The following is a 20,342-nucleotide window of genomic DNA, read 5'->3' on the forward strand; positions in this document are numbered from 1 at the left end:
GCAAGATTCTGTGTCATTAAATGTGTGAGTTATGTTGCTGTGAACGATCATTTGTCCAAAGATTCTCAAGTAGCCACTCAAACTCGGAGTCAGTTGGATATTGATCGACAAAGGTTCACTTCGAGCGTTCATATACAAACGTAGCGATGGCGAGTCACTTGCTTGAGGTAGACCCGGTTAACATGTAGTTGGGAAAGCTAGCCTATCTGAAAAAGTGCAGTGGGTCTCTTGGAGAAGGATAGGTAAGCTGCTCCATCACAGATTTGATTTTGCTTGTTGTTGCTTGCTTGGCGTCTGAACTCGTCAGAAGCATTGCCCATTGCAGCTGTGACGTTCTGGTGGTGGCTGTATGTTGATGTTTTGTTTCACATCTGCTAATGTCGCAGATGCCATTTATAAGATGAGACGCTGAGAGTCACTTGTCGTCCAACCCCATGAATAATTCAATGATACGTCAAACAAATTAAAAGTTAAACCAGTTAATTCCAACGGTACATAACAAAATCTCACCTTCTCCTTGAGAAGCTGCTGGTTTAATTCGTCGAATTGATCTCGAAGATTCGAAATCATTTTCTTCTGTTGCTCGATGGTCTTGTTCTGAAATAGTTAACTTTGCTCAATCTACAACATCAACCCTTAGAAGTCCCTGTAATAGGTTTCCTCGTAATTGTTAAAAAAATTACATTTGTTTCGTGGTTCTGCAACAGACTTTGCACATAAAATAATATTTAAGAAACATATCGCACCTGTTCAATGCGAACAGTTTGTAACTTGGAAGATGCTGTTGTAGAATCGTCTTCTAAGATTCTCCGTTGTCTCTCAGCGCTCTTCAACTTTTCGCTGAGATCTTCAACGGTATCTACCAAGTTTTGCTTCAGCATATTGGCATGCTTAAAATTATAAAAGATTAGAAGTTAATGGTTGGACTGTGTGCTAAACAAATTTGCGTTGCATTTTAACTCAACGTACGTAATTTAAGATTCAATTACTAAAAAAATCACACAAACATAATGTCATAATTTACATTTAAATATCCATTAAAAGTATAATTAATGGGAAGTCTGATGTTGCTTTTTTGTTATCAAGCTGTCAAATCTAGGCAGAGTGTAGGATAGACAGCGTCTCATATCATATCAATAACGTAACTTCAAAAAAAGTTGTTGCACTCTTAAAATTGAGTTGTGTGATTAATTCAAATCTAATGTGAACCTTGAACATCAAGCTTTGATGCAAAGTCGAATTTCAACAATAAGTCAAGGCTTCACTTTACGATGGTAATAATTTGTACTACAGTACCTGTATTAACGTACGGTTGGTAAAATACATTTTTTTGCTGCACAAGAAAAGCAAAAATAGATTCACAGGCAATTTGGTTCCACAACACACAAGAAAATACGAAAGATTAGAACAGTTATAGAGTTAACTTCTGTCTAAACCAAATTCCCCAACCATCTAGTGAAGAATGTCCCTAGCATGAACTCACCTGGAGATCATTCCTCAGTTCTTCATTCGCCGCATTGACAGATCTAACTTCAGCATTGAGATTTTTTTCAATTGCAGCTTTCGAGAAAATCTCTTCTTTTAATCTTTTTTCGGTTTCTTGAGACTGAGAAATGAAAACGCTGAGTCATCATTAATAGAGATGTTTTTTGCAAGATCATGCACCAGTATCCGTAGGTAGCATACAATGTCAGAATATATGAAACTTCCATTCGGTTTATTCAAATTTTAGTTAATTTTATAATTTTACTTGACTGGTTAAGGAAACCATTATCTCTGACATTAAGAAAAGTTTTTTAAAACCGAAATCCTGAAAGCTTTGCATAAAAGAAACATTGAACAATCGTCACCGAAGTCAATTAATTTACAGTAGTGGCAGTTTGTCACCAACAAAATAAAAATTTACCATTTCAAGCAATTTATCCTTTCGCACGGTGGAGCTCTTGAGTTCTGTCAAGTCGCGCTCAACATTAGATAGATTGCACTCAGATTCCTTCAAGTCCGAAGCAAGTTTCTCTTTCTCCAACTCCAGTCTCTTCCTGTCACGTTGGAGACTTTTCAACTGACTCAATGACTCAGTTGACTTGTTGGTGCGTTCCCGGTCCCATGACTGCAGCTGAAGAATGTGACAACAACTCATTAAACCACATTGTTGCTGTCGAAACTGGATGCAACAATTGGTCCAAATGTTTCGTGCAAGTCATGAACCTCCATAAACCAATTTTCAATAATTGTATCATGGATTATATTGAAAATTTTGAATAACGCCGGAGAGAAGTGTGGTACTTAAGAACACCAGGCTACCTCATTCGATGCTTTCAGTAAGAACAACAAATTTAAGAATTCCATTCTGAGGCGGACCCCTGTAACTAGAAACTGAACTTCAAATTGCAAAACAACCAAACTACCTCTAAAAGCGACATGAAGACAAAAGGTGCAGTGAAAGATGGGATTGAAAACCCCTCCACTACACGACATTTCGGTTTCAAAAGCGGTTGCTTTTAAAAGGTTGCATACACTACAGGGCTGTGGAGCCAGAGGGAATTGTCCGGAGTCGTTAAAATAAAAGGCTAACGCCGATTCCGGCTTGATATAAAACGATAAAAAAATAAAAATTTTGATGGCAATTTTTTCACAATATTATTGTTTCTTGTTCTCCGTAACGCACTCTAAAACTGTACCAAAAAATAGAATTGTTTATTTTTGTCAGGTTTTATGAAAGTCGCCGTTTCAATTTCGATCACAACAGAAGCGAACTTAGATTTTAAATAAGTATAAAACAAAAACTTGGCAATCCTCAAAAATCTGGCAACACTGAAGCAGGAGTCCGCCAAGTATAAATCAAAGTGTTTGGAATCGTAGATTTTTTCACCCGACTCCACGGCCCTGGTTGCATTACACTTCCACTCTACCACACCTCATGAAGCTCCTCGTCCTTGCGTTCGTTTTCCATCTCAAGCCTCTTGACTTTTTCTTTCAAGGAATGAAGTTGATTTCCGTTCTGTGATGCTTTCGTCTCCATCTGCAAAGCGAAATGTTGGTGATATAAGCCTCGTTTGTAACTACTTTAATTATCAATTTTGGTAGAGAGGTAACTTTCTTTAACCATAGACAAATTTTCTTTAATCATTTCTTTAACCATAGTCTACTGTAACTATCATTCACAAAGGTCTGGTTGGCCAAAAAACTTGCTGGGTTCTTGCGTTCTATAGCTTTTGGTTGATAGTCTCTTGTAATTATAAAAAGACCGGATATATTGCTTAGTCACACGTAACGTTGCTTTGAGTGCTTGAAACAGTTAACAAATCTCAGGCGTTCAAACAGACAAATCTCAAAACAAATTAATTTCAGACGTGATTCAGACAACAAAATCTGTCATTTTTACACTGATTCAGCGTCGGCTGAATCAGTGTATCAATGTAAAAATGGCCAATTTTGCTGTCTAAGAAATACTGTTGCTTGAATAATCCAATGAGCAAGCCACAGCTAGTTTGCTTATGACAGTTGAAATAAAAAAAACTGCATGACAGAATTGTACATAATAGACAAGGAATATTTTTGGTTGTTTTAACTTGAAAAACCAGCAAGAATTTCCATTCTTATGACTTCCTCAATTTGAATCTGAACATTGTTATCAACAGAGCATGTAGTGAAAGCAATCAAATCATTCATTGCCACAGTTATGTTGTCCGTTCCAACAGTTCAGCATGTGGTATCGCATACTATTTGTGGCTGAAGATCGGCTACATTGGTCAAAATGCGTTCTATTCTTGAACGTCAGACTCTGGTACAATAGTAGAGATTTCATGATGTATTATGTCAATAAGTCACAGTGATCAAAAACTCTGCTTCCAGTGATGTTACGATGAAATTTGTCGGCTGCATTGCCGAGTGGTGAGAAACCTGGAACGACGTTCGACAGGGCGCCAGTTCGACACTGCTCAAGAGCATGCGGATGTGTTTTTGCAGGACACTTAAAGGCATGCCTGAAGGTGGACACGAAGATTGGCTTCCTTGTCTACCATCTACTTAATCTAATCTAAATCTTCAAACACCGGGTGTAAGCCTGGATTCGACAAACGATGAAAACACTTTCGTAGACGAACTTGAGGACAATGATACTCGGCTGCTATAATAAAATTATTTTTAGTTATTAAAAGCAAACCATTTCGGTAACTTATAGTCTGAATGTGATGATATTTACAGTGATCAGGGCTCTTTCCTTTTCTTCGTTCGTGGCCTGAAGAATCGACAACTTATCTTGCAATGCGCACACCTTGACACGGAAGCTGGAAGCAACAGAATCTGCCTCTAACTCAGAGTGAGCCAGTTTTGAGGACACCTAACATAAATAATGCACATGTTGGTTGGCATTTGAATTCTCATTGAAAAAAAAATGGAAACATTTAAAATATTCAAGAGAGTGTACTGTATAAACGATAGTAATTAACAGTAAATAATTTAAAAAAGGAAACTTTTGGAATGGTCATTCAATTCAATCTTTCCACGCCTGACATGCCCAGCAACGATAAGTTGAATAAAAAAATTAAAGCGTGGTGTACATACGGGAATATGAATCTGTTAAGGTTAAGCTACAACAAAATCAGAAAAATAATCTCCACTATCTGTGGAATTTCGTTAAAGAGGTGCACCTGACATTATGAGTACGTGTCTAGCATTGCGGGATATGATAAAGCACAAAACTTTGTTGCTTTTGGTACAGAAATATGTTCCAAATAAATTTGAAACAAAACGATCTATAAAGGTCATCATGATTTGAAACATAGTGAGGAAAAACCGCTCTGCAGTGAAAATTGCTGTTTAAATTAGATACCTGGTAAACAATCAGTTTTCGATACAAACTAAAAACAGATGAATAAAATTGTAAAAAAGCTCACGTTACAAAGCTGATCTTCTTTGCTTTTGTTTTCTGCTGTCAGCTTGGCAACTTTCTCTTCAAGCATTCGAAGCTTTGTTCTCTGCTGGGACGACGATGTCTGAACCTCCATTTGTTGGTTACTGAGCTGAGCTGTCGCCTGGCAGGTGATACAGAAGTTGAAACAAGTGATGAGAAAATATGCAATTAACTCATTCATTAATTACTTGTTACTATAATTATATAATACACTTACCTCTTTGTAGTTATAACCGTTGAACATCTGCAGCTACCGTTTATTTAATGTGGAATGAAGTAGTGGACTAGTGGTGCGATACTGATGAGCCCAGCCTCATGGGCAAATACGTGTCTATCGCTGAATTCATGCAACACTTGACCGCCGAGAAACAAACGCAAGTGTGTTAAAACACAAATGACAACCCACCGCGCACAGCTCTTCGTCTTTTCTTTTCATTTCCTTTTCCAGGCGACTGAGATTTTCAACCAACACCTTGGTATGAGACTGTTGCTTCAAATTGCTGCTCTCGGATTCGTTCTCAAAGCTGGACAACTTATTAGAAATCTGCAACAGCGACAAATTCTGCTCATGCAGAGAAATGCATAACCCGATTTCAAACACATTTGCAAGCAAGTTAAAGATTAAGCTCTGGTAGAGAGTTTGCTTTGTTGAACCATAGAGAAATGAAACAGAGTAACTTTTGTGGGTTTAACATACTTTATTACACACAAAATATATAACATAATTAAAATAAACTCAAACGTTTTCGACACGTACGTGTGTCCTCATCAAGAATTAAATCTGCAATATACATAAAATGAAAAAACGTAAGATAACTAGTTGACTTTGCACTATAACTGTAACGACACTCTGGACTAAAAAGTACAAACTGAACAAATGATACAAGACTGATTACGAGACTGGAGTAAATTATGCGGTGGGAAACAGATCACATTAATTATATTACATTTTTTGTGTGTAATAAAGTATGTTAAACCCGCTAAGGTTTATGTCTCTATTATTACTCTGTTTTATGTCTCTATGGATTAAGTTCATAGATTAACAGTAGATGTTCAGACCAGGGTTGTAAAAAAACGTTTTTTTTAATAAAACCCAACCCGCCTAGATTTTTATGGGCAAACACGGGCTTTTTGGTAAAAAAACCTTTCGTTACTCTGATGAGGCAAGCAATTGATTCTACACTGGTAATTAAAATTAAATGTTTTAGAAAAAATATTGTTATTTAAACTGACATTTTAGATTGGATTGGAGCAGGAGAAAGAAAGGAGCAGCTTTGAAAATCAGTGCATTGATACAACGTATTCCAAGGTGAAAGTTTTGCAAGTATTCGAGCTTTGAGAAATCGCTTACTCTGCACAATTGTTCCTCCTTGTTCCGGTTGGCGTCTCTCAGATTGGTGATCTCCTTTTCCAAGGAATCAATTTGGATCCGATGCTGTGAGGTCAAAGATTTGTGCTCCGATTCCAGGCGGTCAACTTCACGTTTGGACTAAACAGAAGATGGGAGAATATACAATCGGTTTTCTTCCACTGGTTTGAAAGCTGAGGTGATCTGTCACATGTTTGCGTTGCATAACTTCCATACTTCTTTCGCCTATCACGTCATACCACTTTCATGATATAACAATTGCTGCTCAGTTGTGAGAGCTCACTTTCTTTGTTTAGAATTCTCAGTGACAATACCTGCACAGTGCACAGCCATAACTTCATCTAGAAACCTACAATAGCCGGCAGATGAAGCTCTGCTCGAAGAAATACTTGTGGGACAATGACATCATATTCTTGGACTTTCAAAACCACTGTTGCTGATGTCACTCTTTTGGTTCTCAATCTTTTTCTTATTTGCATTTTTCTGTTAGTCCTTTTTCTGTTTTCTTCCTTTTGTTATTTTATTTCTATTAACAACTCATCACTGCTGTATTCGCCTTCACCGCCTCATTACACAAACCACATTCCACACAACGGAATACGGACTTGCCTGATAAACCAAAGGAAACTCTCGTGGTAACTCTAAACTTACATTTGTTGAATAAATTAGTTAACTCAACATTATAGTAATATCCCAAATTATATAATTCCAAGTTTCCAACCCAAACAGTTATGTAATTGTTAACATCAGCGCTGGCCTTTATTCCTTAAAATATTGAATTCAAATGTAATTGAAATAATATTCAAGCAAATGCTCAATCTTCTTTTCTTGCTGATGCGGCAGTATTCAGCTTAGTGAAATATAAATTTTAAAGGTATTTTTACATAAAGCAATGTATCAAAACGTAGGTAGAACATTAAGTTTTAAAGAGCAATAAACTTTATCTATTTTCACCCAATAATAGCTTATCACTCAAGTTCAACCACTACAAAACAAAGACAATGAAATTTCGCCGATTTATTTTAAATGTATCAACAGCGAATCCAAGTGGCACCTTCTTCAGTTTGAAGTCTTTCAAGTTGTTCTCTTTGCTCAATTCACTGAAATCTGTTTGCAATCTCTCCAGCCGAGCGACGTACTTTGATGAGGTTTTTTCATCCTTCTTTTCCAAGCTTAGCATGCTGTTCGTGAGCTGATACAAAATAGACATAAGATTGTAAGCTTCAACGGCAGACCGATCTATACACACAGGCAGTAACAACTTGCAAGCATAAGTTCGACTGAAGGCCTATTAGCTACGCTTTGTAGTAGTCAGAATGGCTTGTACAAGGGGATAGTCTGAATTGTAATTGTGTACATTTTGTGTCGTTTTGGTCTACTTTTCGTGTCACTGTTACCACGCAAATATTTAACAAGAATGGTTCACCAGAAATCAAAATTGTTGGAAATCACAATAGCATCCGGCAACATTGAGAACAAGGAAACATATGTATTTTTTTTACTTTTTGATACTTATTTTCAAAACTATCAGTTGAACTTCAAGCAGATATAAAACATAGTTAGCCTACAGTCATTATTATAAGTGAACATTGGCAAAGCCTATGTTCGTACAGGGTTGCCGTACCGTCATTATTTCTAAGATTTGTACTTATTTTGAAGGTCTTCAATAAATTTGTTGTCCTTATTTCTAAGAATGTCCTTGTTTTGTCTTATTTTTAACAATTACAAAACTGTGGTATTGGTATTGTTGTGTCTTGCCTGTCTTTGGTACAAAAAAGCAAACTATTTCCCGAACCATGATACAAAGCATTGCCTATACCCAACACCATGCAGAAAATGCTTATGATCGTACTTGTTATTTGCATCGTCATAATCCCACTAAAAAATTATATTTTTCCGTATTCACCTTTATTCTTTCGGTGATGGTCTAAGTTGTAACGTTTTATAGCGAAGAAAATGTATTTAATTCATTGCTTTAAATATTAACGAAAAGAAAATTGACGTTGATGGTACCGGTACAGGGAATATATCACGTTACAATACATCTTCGAAGTGAACAACCTATGTCTCACCGAACAAATTTCACCATCTTTCACTCTTAACTTTGATTTTAATTCTTCGATTTCGTCATTTAGAGTTTGAATTTTAACCTCAAGTTTCATCATGGAAGATTTCTTGCTCGACTCACTTGAACCTAATCGAAGAGAAATCTAGGAAGCCAAACAAAAAGGTATTAATTTAAATTTCTAGGGTATTTGAAAATCAAATTGACAGCAATCTCATAGAAATTTGTAACAAAACGAACCGGTTAATGAAACTGGTTCAAAACCAGTCGGTACTGGTTCGAAACCGGACGATACCAACAAATACAAATAATGCTAAACTGCAAGCTAAAACAGGTTTGAAAAGCTTTGTGAAACTTCATAAATTGACTTAAAAGGTGAAGCTGGCAGTCATGGATGAAACTATGGTTACCTGATTCAGTTGAATAGTTTTTTCTTTAAGGTCCCTTTGAAGTTCTTCGACCTCATCTTTGTAAGCAGAAACCTCCACGTGAAGTTTGCTGGTCAAGGAATCGGAAGCATTCTGTTGGTTCGTCGCTTTCTTGTTGATCTGATATGACACAGAACAAGATCATTGCAGCAAAGAACAGTTGAGTTGGGTAGGTGACTGACTTCTTGAGTTGTGAGACTTGATACGCGCAAAGGTTCGGTTTAGCAATGGTAACAATTTTATGTGTATTCAACGCTGTTGCATACTTTGACAAACAAAAATTAGTTTTTGATTTGTGGTCACGAACGCGACAGAGCAGTGGTTCCCAACCTGGGGGTTGCGACCATCGACATTGATCCTGCAGTTTAGAAAAAATAGTTGGGAGAGGGGTCGAAAGATATTTAAAATCAACACAAGAGTTCGTCATCCAAGAAAATGAAAAATAATGAATAGAAATGAAAAATGTCGTTAAAAACATAAATTTTAAACCAACAAACTTCAAGAAACTATATGTTTCTCGGCAGCCGATTGATAGTTGATTGAATGGTCTAAATAGGTAGCGTGGAAGCTACACCGTTATGGTTAGTGAATCGCAACTGCTCGCAGTACTAGTCAGTGCCCACTGCCCAGCCTTGTGCTGATAGCCGGGAAGAACGCTCCTTTCTTTACAAACTTCCAGAAAAATGACTTTATTTTATGATGTGTCGGAAAGTGACATTACCTTAAAAATTTCGTCATCTTTTTCTTGCAACTCTTCCTTGAATTTCCTAATCGTGTCCTCAAATACTTTCAATTGGATGCGTTGTTTTGAAAGGACAGAGTCTTGGTCATTCTTTCGTAAAGTCATTTTCTGAGAAGCCTATACAAGTGAGGCAATCGATAAATAATATAATCGATTCTGTAGCGCTCAAGGTAGAAATTGTTGCTTATGTTTATCACAACGCATCTGTAAAAACTAACTATTAAGCGTAACGTGCATGGTCTTTTTCCAATGCAGGAGCCGCATTATAATCTACCCCTGAAAAGCCTGTTTTGGAAACAGCTTAAACTAAAATAAAAACATGAAAAAGCGGAGGCCTTGAAATGCGAAAGATAAGGTTGTGTGCAAATGCACACGCTTGGAATTTTGTGTAAATCACCTGGTTATAAGCATCGTCTTTATCTTTAACTTCGCCTTTCAAGGTTTTCACTTGAAGTTGCAGAAGCTTCACTTCTGCGTTGACTTTTGACAACTCCGATTGACTTTTGTTTTGCTCATTCGCAAAGTTTAATTTTGTCTGGAAATAAAGTATATGATATAAAAAGTTGGACAAGTCTTACACTCAACACTCTATCATTATCAACATTTGCACAATCCTTTGAGTGGTGGTGGTGCAAAGCCAAAGTTTGTGCAATAGAAACAACCAAGTGGCAAGCTCACCCACCACGTCGTATGCAACAATGAGCGATAATTATGATCACTACGATTGAAGTGTAAATGGTTGCTGAAACATTGAACAGCAAAACCTCCGAACAACAAGTGGAGATGAAACGATCTTGAGAACCACTCCCACATAAAAGGCGACTCAAGGTCGAGTCGTAAAATAGGAATCGTGTATTGGAAAAGTTTGTTTTACCTTTGCGAGCTCTGTTTTAGCTGTTTCGCTTTCTAAGCGCAAAGTCTTCAACTGATCTTCAAGAACACGAATCCTGACGCGATATTGTGAAGCTAACTTGTCGCTGTTCTGCTCCAAACTTGATTTAGTCTGCATAACAAATAGATACCAAGTGAAATTTAGCAGATTTCTTAAAACTTAATTAATTAAACAAGAAAACAGAGTCTAAACAGCTTAAACAAAGAATTTCGCGCTGGTCTGTATTGGTGGCTGGCAGCATAACGTGAAGTGGACTGATTGGATTCTCCATTTTACAGTGTGGTAGCCTGTGAGACGGTGTGAGTGTGTTCCCATAGCAGTAATTTACGTTAAGTCATAATTCACAGTTGCCTTTACACAGTTAAAGGCCAATTACAAATGCCACGAGTTGAATGATTGTCTCTTGATCTTCTTTATGCATAGAGTTGGGTGTTAACTGATTGCAAATTTATATCAGTCAAATCCTGACTTTATGGTATGTTATCTAATATCAGATATTATTATTGTTATTGGTTACAAAAACGTACATCGTTTCTAGCACTAGTTATGTCAACGTTTATCTGATGAAAGTGAAAGTAAAAGCAACAACAAACAGGATGGTTTATTGCTTCACTGACGTTTCGTGCACCATGACAATGCACATCCTCAGAGCGAATAAATACAAAAAAAGTTATTTTGTATGTTATTTGCTCTAAGGATGCGCAATGCGCATTGTCAATTGTCATGGTTCTCGAAACGTCAGTGAAGCAACACATCAACCTGTTTGTCGTTGCTTTTACTTTCACTTCACCAGATAAACGTTGCAACTAGTGCTACTGCTAGAAACGATTATTGTCCTGATAAACACCCAAACTTTTCAGTATTCAAAAGTGTAAATGTTAACCTAGTTCGACAGCAACTGCATTATGTACATCAGAAAGACGAAAAAGCATCTTGGTGCTTACAACATGACACATAAAAAATCTAAGATATTATTATTATATCTTTGCACTTTCCATAATTATCCAACAAATGTCAAAAAGTTTAAAAATCGGCATTTTTTCAATGCAACCACGACTGATGTGGTCAAATGATACAAGCTTACAGAAAATGATACATGCTTAATTGCTTACTGAGGCAAGAAGTTCGTCTTTTTTCTTATTTTCTTTATCCAACTTGTTTATTTTTTCCTCCAACACTGAAACTTTTGCATTGCTTTTTGATGTCAGGGAATTATTTTCTTTTTCAACGTTTTTTAACTGAAAGGACACATAGATACAATAACATTGTAATTTATGAAATTTTACATCATTTCTTAAAAATAATTTCCTTATCATATCACATGGATAAATAAAAGTATCGACAATAAAATGGATTGTTTGACATGTTACATTAGAACCACTTCGTTTCCAAGTCATTAACACTACACAGTACAGTAGTACACACTACACACTGTATATATTATATATTTTTTTTTCTGTTTTGATATGTTTAAATGCATGCAGGACACTCGATGCAATGTGCATTAACAAGAATGCAAATTTGCCTAATTAATACGTCATCGCAAAAAGATGTCCAATTGTCCATTGAAGTACAGAGTTAAAAGAGCCAATAGCAGTGTGGACTGTGGAAATCAAAAATAATATAATTTTTATGGTGGTTCTTTTTATGGTAAATTTACAAACACAACCTTATATTAATGCAAAAGCATGTCTTCTGCTATTAGATTAAATGATATTTGATTAACATAATTAACTGGCTGTAGTTGACAAAAAATAATCGCTTGGTAGTTAGTGTACCATCAAAAACTTTGTGAATAAAATCTACAAACAGTCAACGTCAAATCTATACAACCAACTGTTGTCAAAGAAACTTATTATTTAATAACTCACACCGGTTTGTAAACAACGAACTCAGTCACCATTACCATGCAACAGCAACAAGTACCTTTTCAACATCAAGCTTAAGTTGTCTAACTATCTCTTGCAAGGTTTTAATTTTGGTTTCTTTTTCTTTAAGAGTGGTGATGTATTCTTCTTCCCGAAGATCCTATTATGTAATAACATATTCAGTCTAAGATCAATAAGATTAAGGAACAATTTATATTTGTTCGTGACTACAAACATAAAACAACATTATTCAAGCAAGATGGCTAATCTTTAACGTCACTGTTTTCATACCGTCAGTTGCTTGTGCTGCGTTTGAATTTCTTTGAGAACTTTCACAGCTTTGGAATCGGAATCAGTAAACTTTGAGAGCAGTTGAGCAACCTATGCCAAACAAAAAATTTAATAACAGGAAACTTGTCATTCAATGTGTTTGATGACACTCACGAGGATGTAAAAATACAAAGGCCTAAGCATGCAAGTTTAAATGAGCAATGATTTAATTTCAACTCCCTGATAAGTAGCCTATTTTTGAAATTATGACAACAGAACATTATAATTACAAATGCAAAGCAACAGATAACTGAAAGCAGCAAAATACAGTCAAGTGTAAGAGAAAGTTTGTTGATGGGAATCCTATATGCCGATCATTTAATTTTTATTAAGTAACACAATGGAAGACCTGGCAGAGAAATTCGATAAGTTGAAGGAGTTACTTCAATGCAAAAAAAGCATATTAAATAATGTCAACAAGATGAAATGGGTAAGTTAAGGGGACATTCCTGTTGGAAATAATTTTGTTTGTATCTTAAAAACATAAGTAAATTTCATCAGGTTTCTGAATATGGTAAAATTTTGATTCTATTCAATGTCTTGTGTGTCAAAACTTACAGTGATAAATGTGAGTAATGTAGCGTATGTTTTAATGGGTGTTTTTTAAATGCTGTTTTCTTTGAAAGTCATTCTTCCATGCTTAAACTACTCAATTTACAACTACTCATGTATTTCTTGTCAGAATGGTATGAAATTTTGCAGGCAAATATAAATCACTATATACTGGAGAAATGATCTATGAGAGAATTTTTGCTATTTCTGTGAGGTTTTACTTAAAATTAAAAAACAATTGCTAATATGGCAAGTCTTTCTGTACATAAATTCAAAATTCATTAATTTTTTAAATATACACCTGTGGAAGAAAGTCTCTCATCATTATATGGGTAAGGGATGGCAATAATGCTAGCAAAAAGTTCAGAATGACATAAGTTCTCCTCCTGGGACTTATTAAATTTTTTACCGGTGATAAAAAAATTTAAAAAAAAAAAATGGAAAAACTTATGAATTGCTTTGACATTTTTTTCACTGAAACGTTTTTTATCTATTTAAGTGCCATTTTTTATAGCAATTTTCAGAGTCTTTTCAAAGATATATAATATATATATAAGGTGTTCTACAAGTTAAGCACATTTTCCGATCAATTTATTAAGGGTGGTGCTAAAATCGATATTTCATCAGGAAAGGAGTGTGCCCTTAAATGGAAGGCAAAATTGTGTTGAGTAAATTGATCATTGCGGCATGTGTGGACAAAAAGTGGAGTAAAGTTTTGCTGGTGTATACAAAAAAAGTGCACGGAAAATGTGCTAAGATGAAGATGACACACGGTTCTGGAGATTGTTTTGCATGTGAAAGCTGGAAGAACATCAAAAAATAGTAAATACTGTTGAATAGCTGAATGATGAAGTGGTATCGGTGAATTTTGTTATCTGGGTGATAGGTTGAATGACTGCAAAGCGGTAGTGACTGCAAGAGCTGTTATGTTATGTTATTAGGGTGAAAGCCATGGTTCGACAACCGAAAGACGCAGGTTTAACACAGGGTTGTCGGTAATTTACCCGACCCAAAAAATGCTAATATGGCAATAGGTGGGTTTTTTGAAAAAACCCACCTAAAAAAACCCATAAAAAAACCCTGAGCATCATATTTGTCCAGTTTTTATTAGAAAATTAAAAAATGAACAAAAACACTACAAGGCACTTAAAACAAACTTTAAATTAGGACTTAAGGATGTGATTGTGAAGTAAATTTCCAAGAATAATCTAAAAACGCAGTGGATATTGTACAGTACACAAAAATCAAGTAATGCCACTTTGTGTATACTACACTAAAACTCATGCAAGAAGGCCTTATAGTTAAACTGGTGAAAGTACTGCTCTACTGTAGTTTGTATGATGTAAAATGCAATTTAGGAGGCTATTTACCAATTACAGATTCTGGATTCTAACGCATGGCTGTTTCAGAGCATTTGCCTAAATGGCCATTGGCTATGCAATCGCTCATCCATTACTTACTATATATACATAAATGATAAAAAATATTGAAACATGATGGCATAAATGCTCCTTGCCTTCAAATCTAAAGCAAATGATGCAATAATGTGATTTCTACCACGGTAGCATCAACTTGGTATAGAAATCAGTGGATGATGCAACATCCAACTTGATCTTGAATTAATGGATGATGCAACATTCAAGCAACAATAGCCCTAGTGCATTATTTTATTGAGTTATGCAAGCATGTACTGTGAGTGAAAGGCATTTCATTTGTAAAAAGCAGTTTTGAGGTGAAATAAGCATGAATCTACCTTTTTTTGCATCTTTTTTAAAAAAAAACAAAAAACCCGGGTTTTTCTCAACCCTGGTTTAACACCACACAAGAGCATATGGCTGTGTCTTTGGAAAGACACTTTAAGGGACACCTGAAGGTGGACACAAAAATTGGCTTCCTTGCCCTCGTGTCCACTTAATCTAAATCTTCAACCACCAGGCATAAGCGTAGGTCTGGTAAAAGTGCTATGAGAAATCGAAATGATAATTATAATAAGGACTGAAAAACAATGGTGAAACTTGTCTGAGTGAAGCTGATGGACAAGAAGAATATTGAAAAACTGATAAACTTTCTTGGCTTAAAAGAGACTGCTAATACCAGGTGACAGCGAATGAATTGAGGTGGTATGAACAAGGGATAAACACACTATTTCAAGAAATGAAATAGAGCTTTAAGTGGAATTGAAACAAAGAAGGCCCAAGAAAAAAAGAAAGTTACAAGGAAGAAAGCCACAAAATTCCCAAGACAAAAAGCAGATGCCATGATGTTGTGGTAGGACACATAAAGCAAAAAGATTGAAAACAACTGGCACCTCAAAAGAAATCCACAATTTGTATCACGATTTTAGTACTGTATCATCAAAACACTAAAAACAGTTTTAAAAAATAGTTTCAATACTTGGTTCTTTAGAGTAGCATTTTCTTGGGCGTATGTAGTAATCTTCTTTTCAAACGCATCTCGTTCAGAACGAATCTAAAGAAAAAAACTTTAAGTTCCTATTTTTTTAGTTATTTAAATAGGCAAAAAGAGAACAAAAAGGGAACCAGACATTCTGCCGCGGCCAACCTGCCACCAGGACATCTCAACACCAGACATTAGACAACTTGTAGCTGATTCCTTACTTATCCAATTTGCACTTTCTGATCATAGCCCATGGTTTGCTTGACTCGAACATTAAGCATCTGTTGACTTATTTTAGAAAACAGCAACAGAGTAATCTTAAAACTTCTAACTCCAATACCAGTTGATTATTGCAGATGCTTTTAATATTGTACTACAGTACTGATGAAAAATAAAAGCCACCTCCGAATCTAACTAAGGATACATGTTTACAATCGTGTTTACAATCGTGTAAATAAGGATACATGTCATCAAACTTGAAAAAAAGCAAAAAAACGAACATCAGCTGCAACCTCAATTATATAGACTCCCAATTCTATGTATAGACAATTCTACAGTCTTTCATCGCAATCCATGTCATGAAATTTTGGAAAAAAATTGTTTCTTTGTTCATGGCATCACTCTAAGAGCATTTCTTATTTTCTTTCACAAAAGTGTTGTATTAACTACGTTACACAATATGACTACACAAAATTTAAGCTTACTTGGTAGTTTTAAGTGGAAGATGTATTACGGTACTCTATATTTGTCTGGTTTGTAGCTGCTACAAAACTACAGTGTTGTATAATTTAATTATCACAGCCAGGTTTCTTAAAGTATTAAACTAAATTTGTCTTAGTTTGCTACTTTGCTAGTGTTTTTGGAACAAATCGGATTAGTAAGGAATCAGTCGTCATCTAGTGGCGAGATGTCTTGGTGGCCGGTCGGCTGTGGCAGAATATCGTGTACAAATACAAATCAGCTGAGTTCTTACTTCTTTTAACTGACATTCCAGCCGTCGAACATTTGATGAAAATGTTGCTTCCATAATGATGACTTCAATGCTTTTAAATACTTTGATCCAGTCACCAAACTACAGGTTACGTTTAAGCTTAAACATCGCAGCTTTAAAAATCTGATTCAAAATGTGGTTCTACTTCTAGAACTAAAATCTTATAAATCACAAACAATACAATTAAAGAAATAAATCGAATTTTTTCTTTAGCTTTTACTGCAAAAAACATCTCTTCTTATTGCGGGTCTGCTACTATTCGGTGAGTCCGATTCGGTGAGTCCGATTCGGTGAGTCTAATTCGGTGAGTTTCTAACCTCTAACCCCTAACTCCTAACCCTAAAACGGCAATGATAATTAAGCTACGGTACCCAATAATTAAAAAAAAAAAATTGAAAAAATCCCCCGTTAAGGGATCGGACTCACCGAATCGGACTCACCGAAACGGGCCATTCCGTCTTATTGCTAATTTAACCTTGTTCGATCTTCAAGCCACCTAACGGAGTGGAAGGTCTGCGTGTCATGGATGATGAAATCAAAGACTGGATGCTCTCTAGTAGCCTTCCAGTGTAATTCGGAACATTGTGAATCTGGGGTGGTAAAAGGATGGACCCTCGGCCCCAGAGACTCACACGATGATGACGATTTAACCATCGTCAATTTTGCCAACTAGGCCTACTCTTACAGAAGCAGCAGCAGGAAATCATGGGGCATGGGGACACAAAGCTGATAAACAAGAGATCTCTGCGGCTAATTGTGCGGACAATAAACAAAGTTCATCCCAACACTCATCCCATCCGCCTAACACTACAGAGACAGGCCTGGGTATGCCTCAACCGTCTCTGTACCTGTGTCAGGCTTTTCCACTCAACCATGCACCTATGAGGAATAGCCTCTTCCTCCTCTTGTGCAATGTGCATGTGGTACTGATGTGATGAACAGATTGCAAATGACACTAACGATTGTATCACCTACAACGCAGAACAAACTTAAGAGCAACAGGCAGGGATGGGCAAAATAGAATACCAAATATAGAATAACCGGTTGTGAAGCCTAACCGGTTTCAAAATGCATGTGAAATCGAATAATTGACACCGCTTTAACGATCAACTTCGTACTACTCCATCTGGTCGCAACAAATTCGCTACAGCGAAAGTTAAATTGTTTATCGATTTGGTGCAATCCGGCGTAGGGTAAACGCACAACTTTTGTTTTTCGCATTAAAGAGATCTTGTCAAACGCTTTGCAGTCGTCACAGGCTTGCGGAAGTACATATGGGTAGTTAGCTTTGTCTTAGCTTTTACTTTGCCAGTACAGTGACATGGACGACTTGTTGAGCTGTGGGATTGAAGATGCTACATGCAGTAGTGAAGATGAATCAGCAAATTTGGCTTCCCCACCTTCAAAAATAGCTACCTATCTCACGTTGTTGAAAGCATCCACTACATCTGTTGAAAACGCCCTTGTTGGGTCGAAAGCAAATAAAAACCAATTTTCTTGTTTATATCAGTTAGTTTCAAAATATTTTTGTGTAACTGCCACATCTGCTTTTTCAGAGAGATGTTTTTCAAGTGCAGGTTTAACTGCCACCAAGTTGAGATCCTGTTTGACTGGTGAACATTTAGAAAGCCTAAATTTGTTACACTGCAATAAGCAATTTTTGTGATGTTCATTGTTTTTGCAAACTCATAAAAATTATTAAAATGTGTAGATAGTAAAAACGGTCAATTATTCTAGAATAGATATCTGTATTCTATATTCGGTTTCAGTATTCTGGAATATTCTAGAATAGCTAAATTATTCTATTTTGCCCATCGGATGCAACCTAATTCATACCATGAACAATTCGTACCATCAGTTCGTACCTTGAAAAGATCGAGAGAAAAACTTAAAAAAGCTGGAGTTGCTGATCGCAGTTTCCGCAAACATTTTAAAATTTTCTACAAACAAACACTCTTAGGATCATTACCAGAAATTTTAAAATGTTTGCTGAAACTCCAATCAACCCTAACCCTTAACCCTTTTAAAATATTTGCGGAAACTCCGATCAACCCTAACCCTTTTAAAATGTTTGCGGAGACTGCAATCAGCGACTTCGGTAAACTCTTAAGATCATTACCGGAAATTTTAAAATATTTTCGAAAACTGCGGAAAAACGAAAACTGCGATCAGCAACTTTGTTTTATTTTTTTCTCTCGATCTTTTCAGTTTGTTTGTTTGCGGAAACAGTGAAACACCCTAACCCTTTTAAAATGTTTGCGGAAACTACGATCAGCGACTTCGGCAAACTCTTAGGATCATTACCGGAAATTTTAAAATGTTTGCGGAAAAACGGAAACTGCGATCAGCAATGTTCTATTTTTTTCTCTCGATCTTTTCAGTTTGTGTGTTTGCAGATGCCGATACCTAACCGATACGTCGATACCCTAACCCTTTTAAAATGTTTGCAGAAACTGCAATCAGGATTTCGGCTTTTTTTAATTTTTTCTCTCGATCTTTTCAAGGTACAAACTGACGGTACAAATTGTTCATGGTACGAATTAGGTTGCACCCTTGCCCATCCCTAGCAACAGGCTTAAGTCACTTGTTTCTGCAATATGACAGAATCAATTTTCAGCCCTTATTGGTGAAATTCGTTTTCTTGAAAATGGCTTAAATTGTTTCAAAGCCTATTCCATTTGATGAACAAGTGGATACAGTACAAGAAAAGTATCAAATGGAAATAGTTGAGCTGTACTGTAGTAACCTGCTAAAATCAAAATGTCACCGGAAGGATGTAGCCTACAGTACTGTATCACTGCTTGACTTCCATAAAAAAATATCTTGAATGGAAACAATAGCCCAATCATGTCAAATGACATTAATATTTGGCATCACTTACCGTAGGCAATTAGGCATGTGAACATTATACTTTTTCCTCATTCCATTTACCACTTGAATTTCAGAAACTTTCTAACCAAAAACTGCCTCAAACATCATATAAGTGTCGTGCTATCAGAAAATGTAGGTTGGATTTTGAGCTTTTGTCAACAAAATCAGAACTTGAATTTTAATCAGATGTGGTAAGTCATGATTTTGTTGATGAAAGCTCAAAACTCAACCTATAGCCCAATATAATATGAAACTTTTAACAACATTATAAACAGCGAAGAGAATTGTTACAAAACTTAATAGGCTACATCCTGCCAAGACCTTGTATGTAAATTTTGATTTGGCGTGTGGTTAGAAAAAGGTTGCTGACCCTTGTTCTAAAACAACCTTATCTCCGATGAGATTGTAACAACCTATGTTGCAATGTTGCACAAATCCACCTTCAACCTTACCAATGCCAGAATCTGTAAACAAAACTTGACCTGTCTTTACAGCTTCCTAAAGTCTACGTACATTAATGTACACTTTTGTGCAGGTATACGATAGGCCTAGCACCTTAAATTATAATAATAATAATAAATATATATGTGATGTTGTAAGCACCGAGGTGCTTTTTCATCATTCTGATATACATAACGCATTTGCTGTTAATTAGGTTAACAGCTAGTTTAATAACTAATAACTCTAACCGTCAATAACACCTGATAACATATATAAACTTTTAGAAGACATATTAGTGGGACCAGAAAATAATACGGTGATATATACATGAAAAATACATACACAATAGTACTGTCACTTAATACATAACATCATAAGTCTAAGATAATTTCAAGGTAAATTTCAATGGATCGCTGCTCCAGTGCTTGTCAAGCCTTGCCTTGAATGCATTCAAGCTAAGTGCACTTATGACTGTTGGCAC

General features: G+C 36.0%; 1 protein-coding gene across 2 annotated transcripts in view; it reads right to left on the reverse strand.

Annotated features, from left to right (window-relative positions):
- The window catches only part of LOC145771959 (uncharacterized), a 35,043-nt gene extending 18,337 nt beyond the window's left edge, over positions 1-16,706 (reverse strand). For both annotated transcript variants that reach the window (XM_082583734.1, XM_082583735.1), the window contains exons 1-20: positions 16,532-16,706; positions 15,556-15,630; positions 12,571-12,660; positions 12,338-12,439; positions 11,524-11,649; positions 10,394-10,522; positions 9,917-10,054; positions 9,499-9,636; positions 8,760-8,897; positions 8,357-8,494; positions 7,339-7,476; positions 6,267-6,404; positions 5,322-5,459; positions 4,899-5,036; positions 4,205-4,342; positions 2,918-3,022; positions 1,907-2,116; positions 1,484-1,606; positions 747-890; positions 511-597 (exon numbers count right to left, since the gene is read on the reverse strand). In XM_082583734.1, the coding sequence (XP_082439860.1) occupies positions 511-597; positions 747-890; positions 1,484-1,606; positions 1,907-2,116; positions 2,918-3,022; positions 4,205-4,342; positions 4,899-5,036; positions 5,322-5,459; positions 6,267-6,404; positions 7,339-7,476; positions 8,357-8,494; positions 8,760-8,897; positions 9,499-9,636; positions 9,917-10,054; positions 10,394-10,522; positions 11,524-11,649; positions 12,338-12,439; positions 12,571-12,660; positions 15,556-15,630; positions 16,532-16,585 (2,487 nt within the window). In that variant the 5' untranslated portion in view covers positions 16,586-16,706. The remainder of the gene's footprint in view (positions 1-510; positions 598-746; positions 891-1,483; positions 1,607-1,906; positions 2,117-2,917; positions 3,023-4,204; positions 4,343-4,898; positions 5,037-5,321; positions 5,460-6,266; positions 6,405-7,338; positions 7,477-8,356; positions 8,495-8,759; positions 8,898-9,498; positions 9,637-9,916; positions 10,055-10,393; positions 10,523-11,523; positions 11,650-12,337; positions 12,440-12,570; positions 12,661-15,555; positions 15,631-16,531) is intronic.
- Positions 16,707-20,342: the final 3,636 nt, after the last annotated feature.

This window comes from Aplidium turbinatum, chromosome 6 (genome assembly GCF_918807975.1).
Source record: "Aplidium turbinatum chromosome 6, kaAplTurb1.1, whole genome shotgun sequence".
NCBI lineage: Eukaryota > Metazoa > Chordata > Ascidiacea > Aplousobranchia > Polyclinidae > Aplidium > Aplidium turbinatum.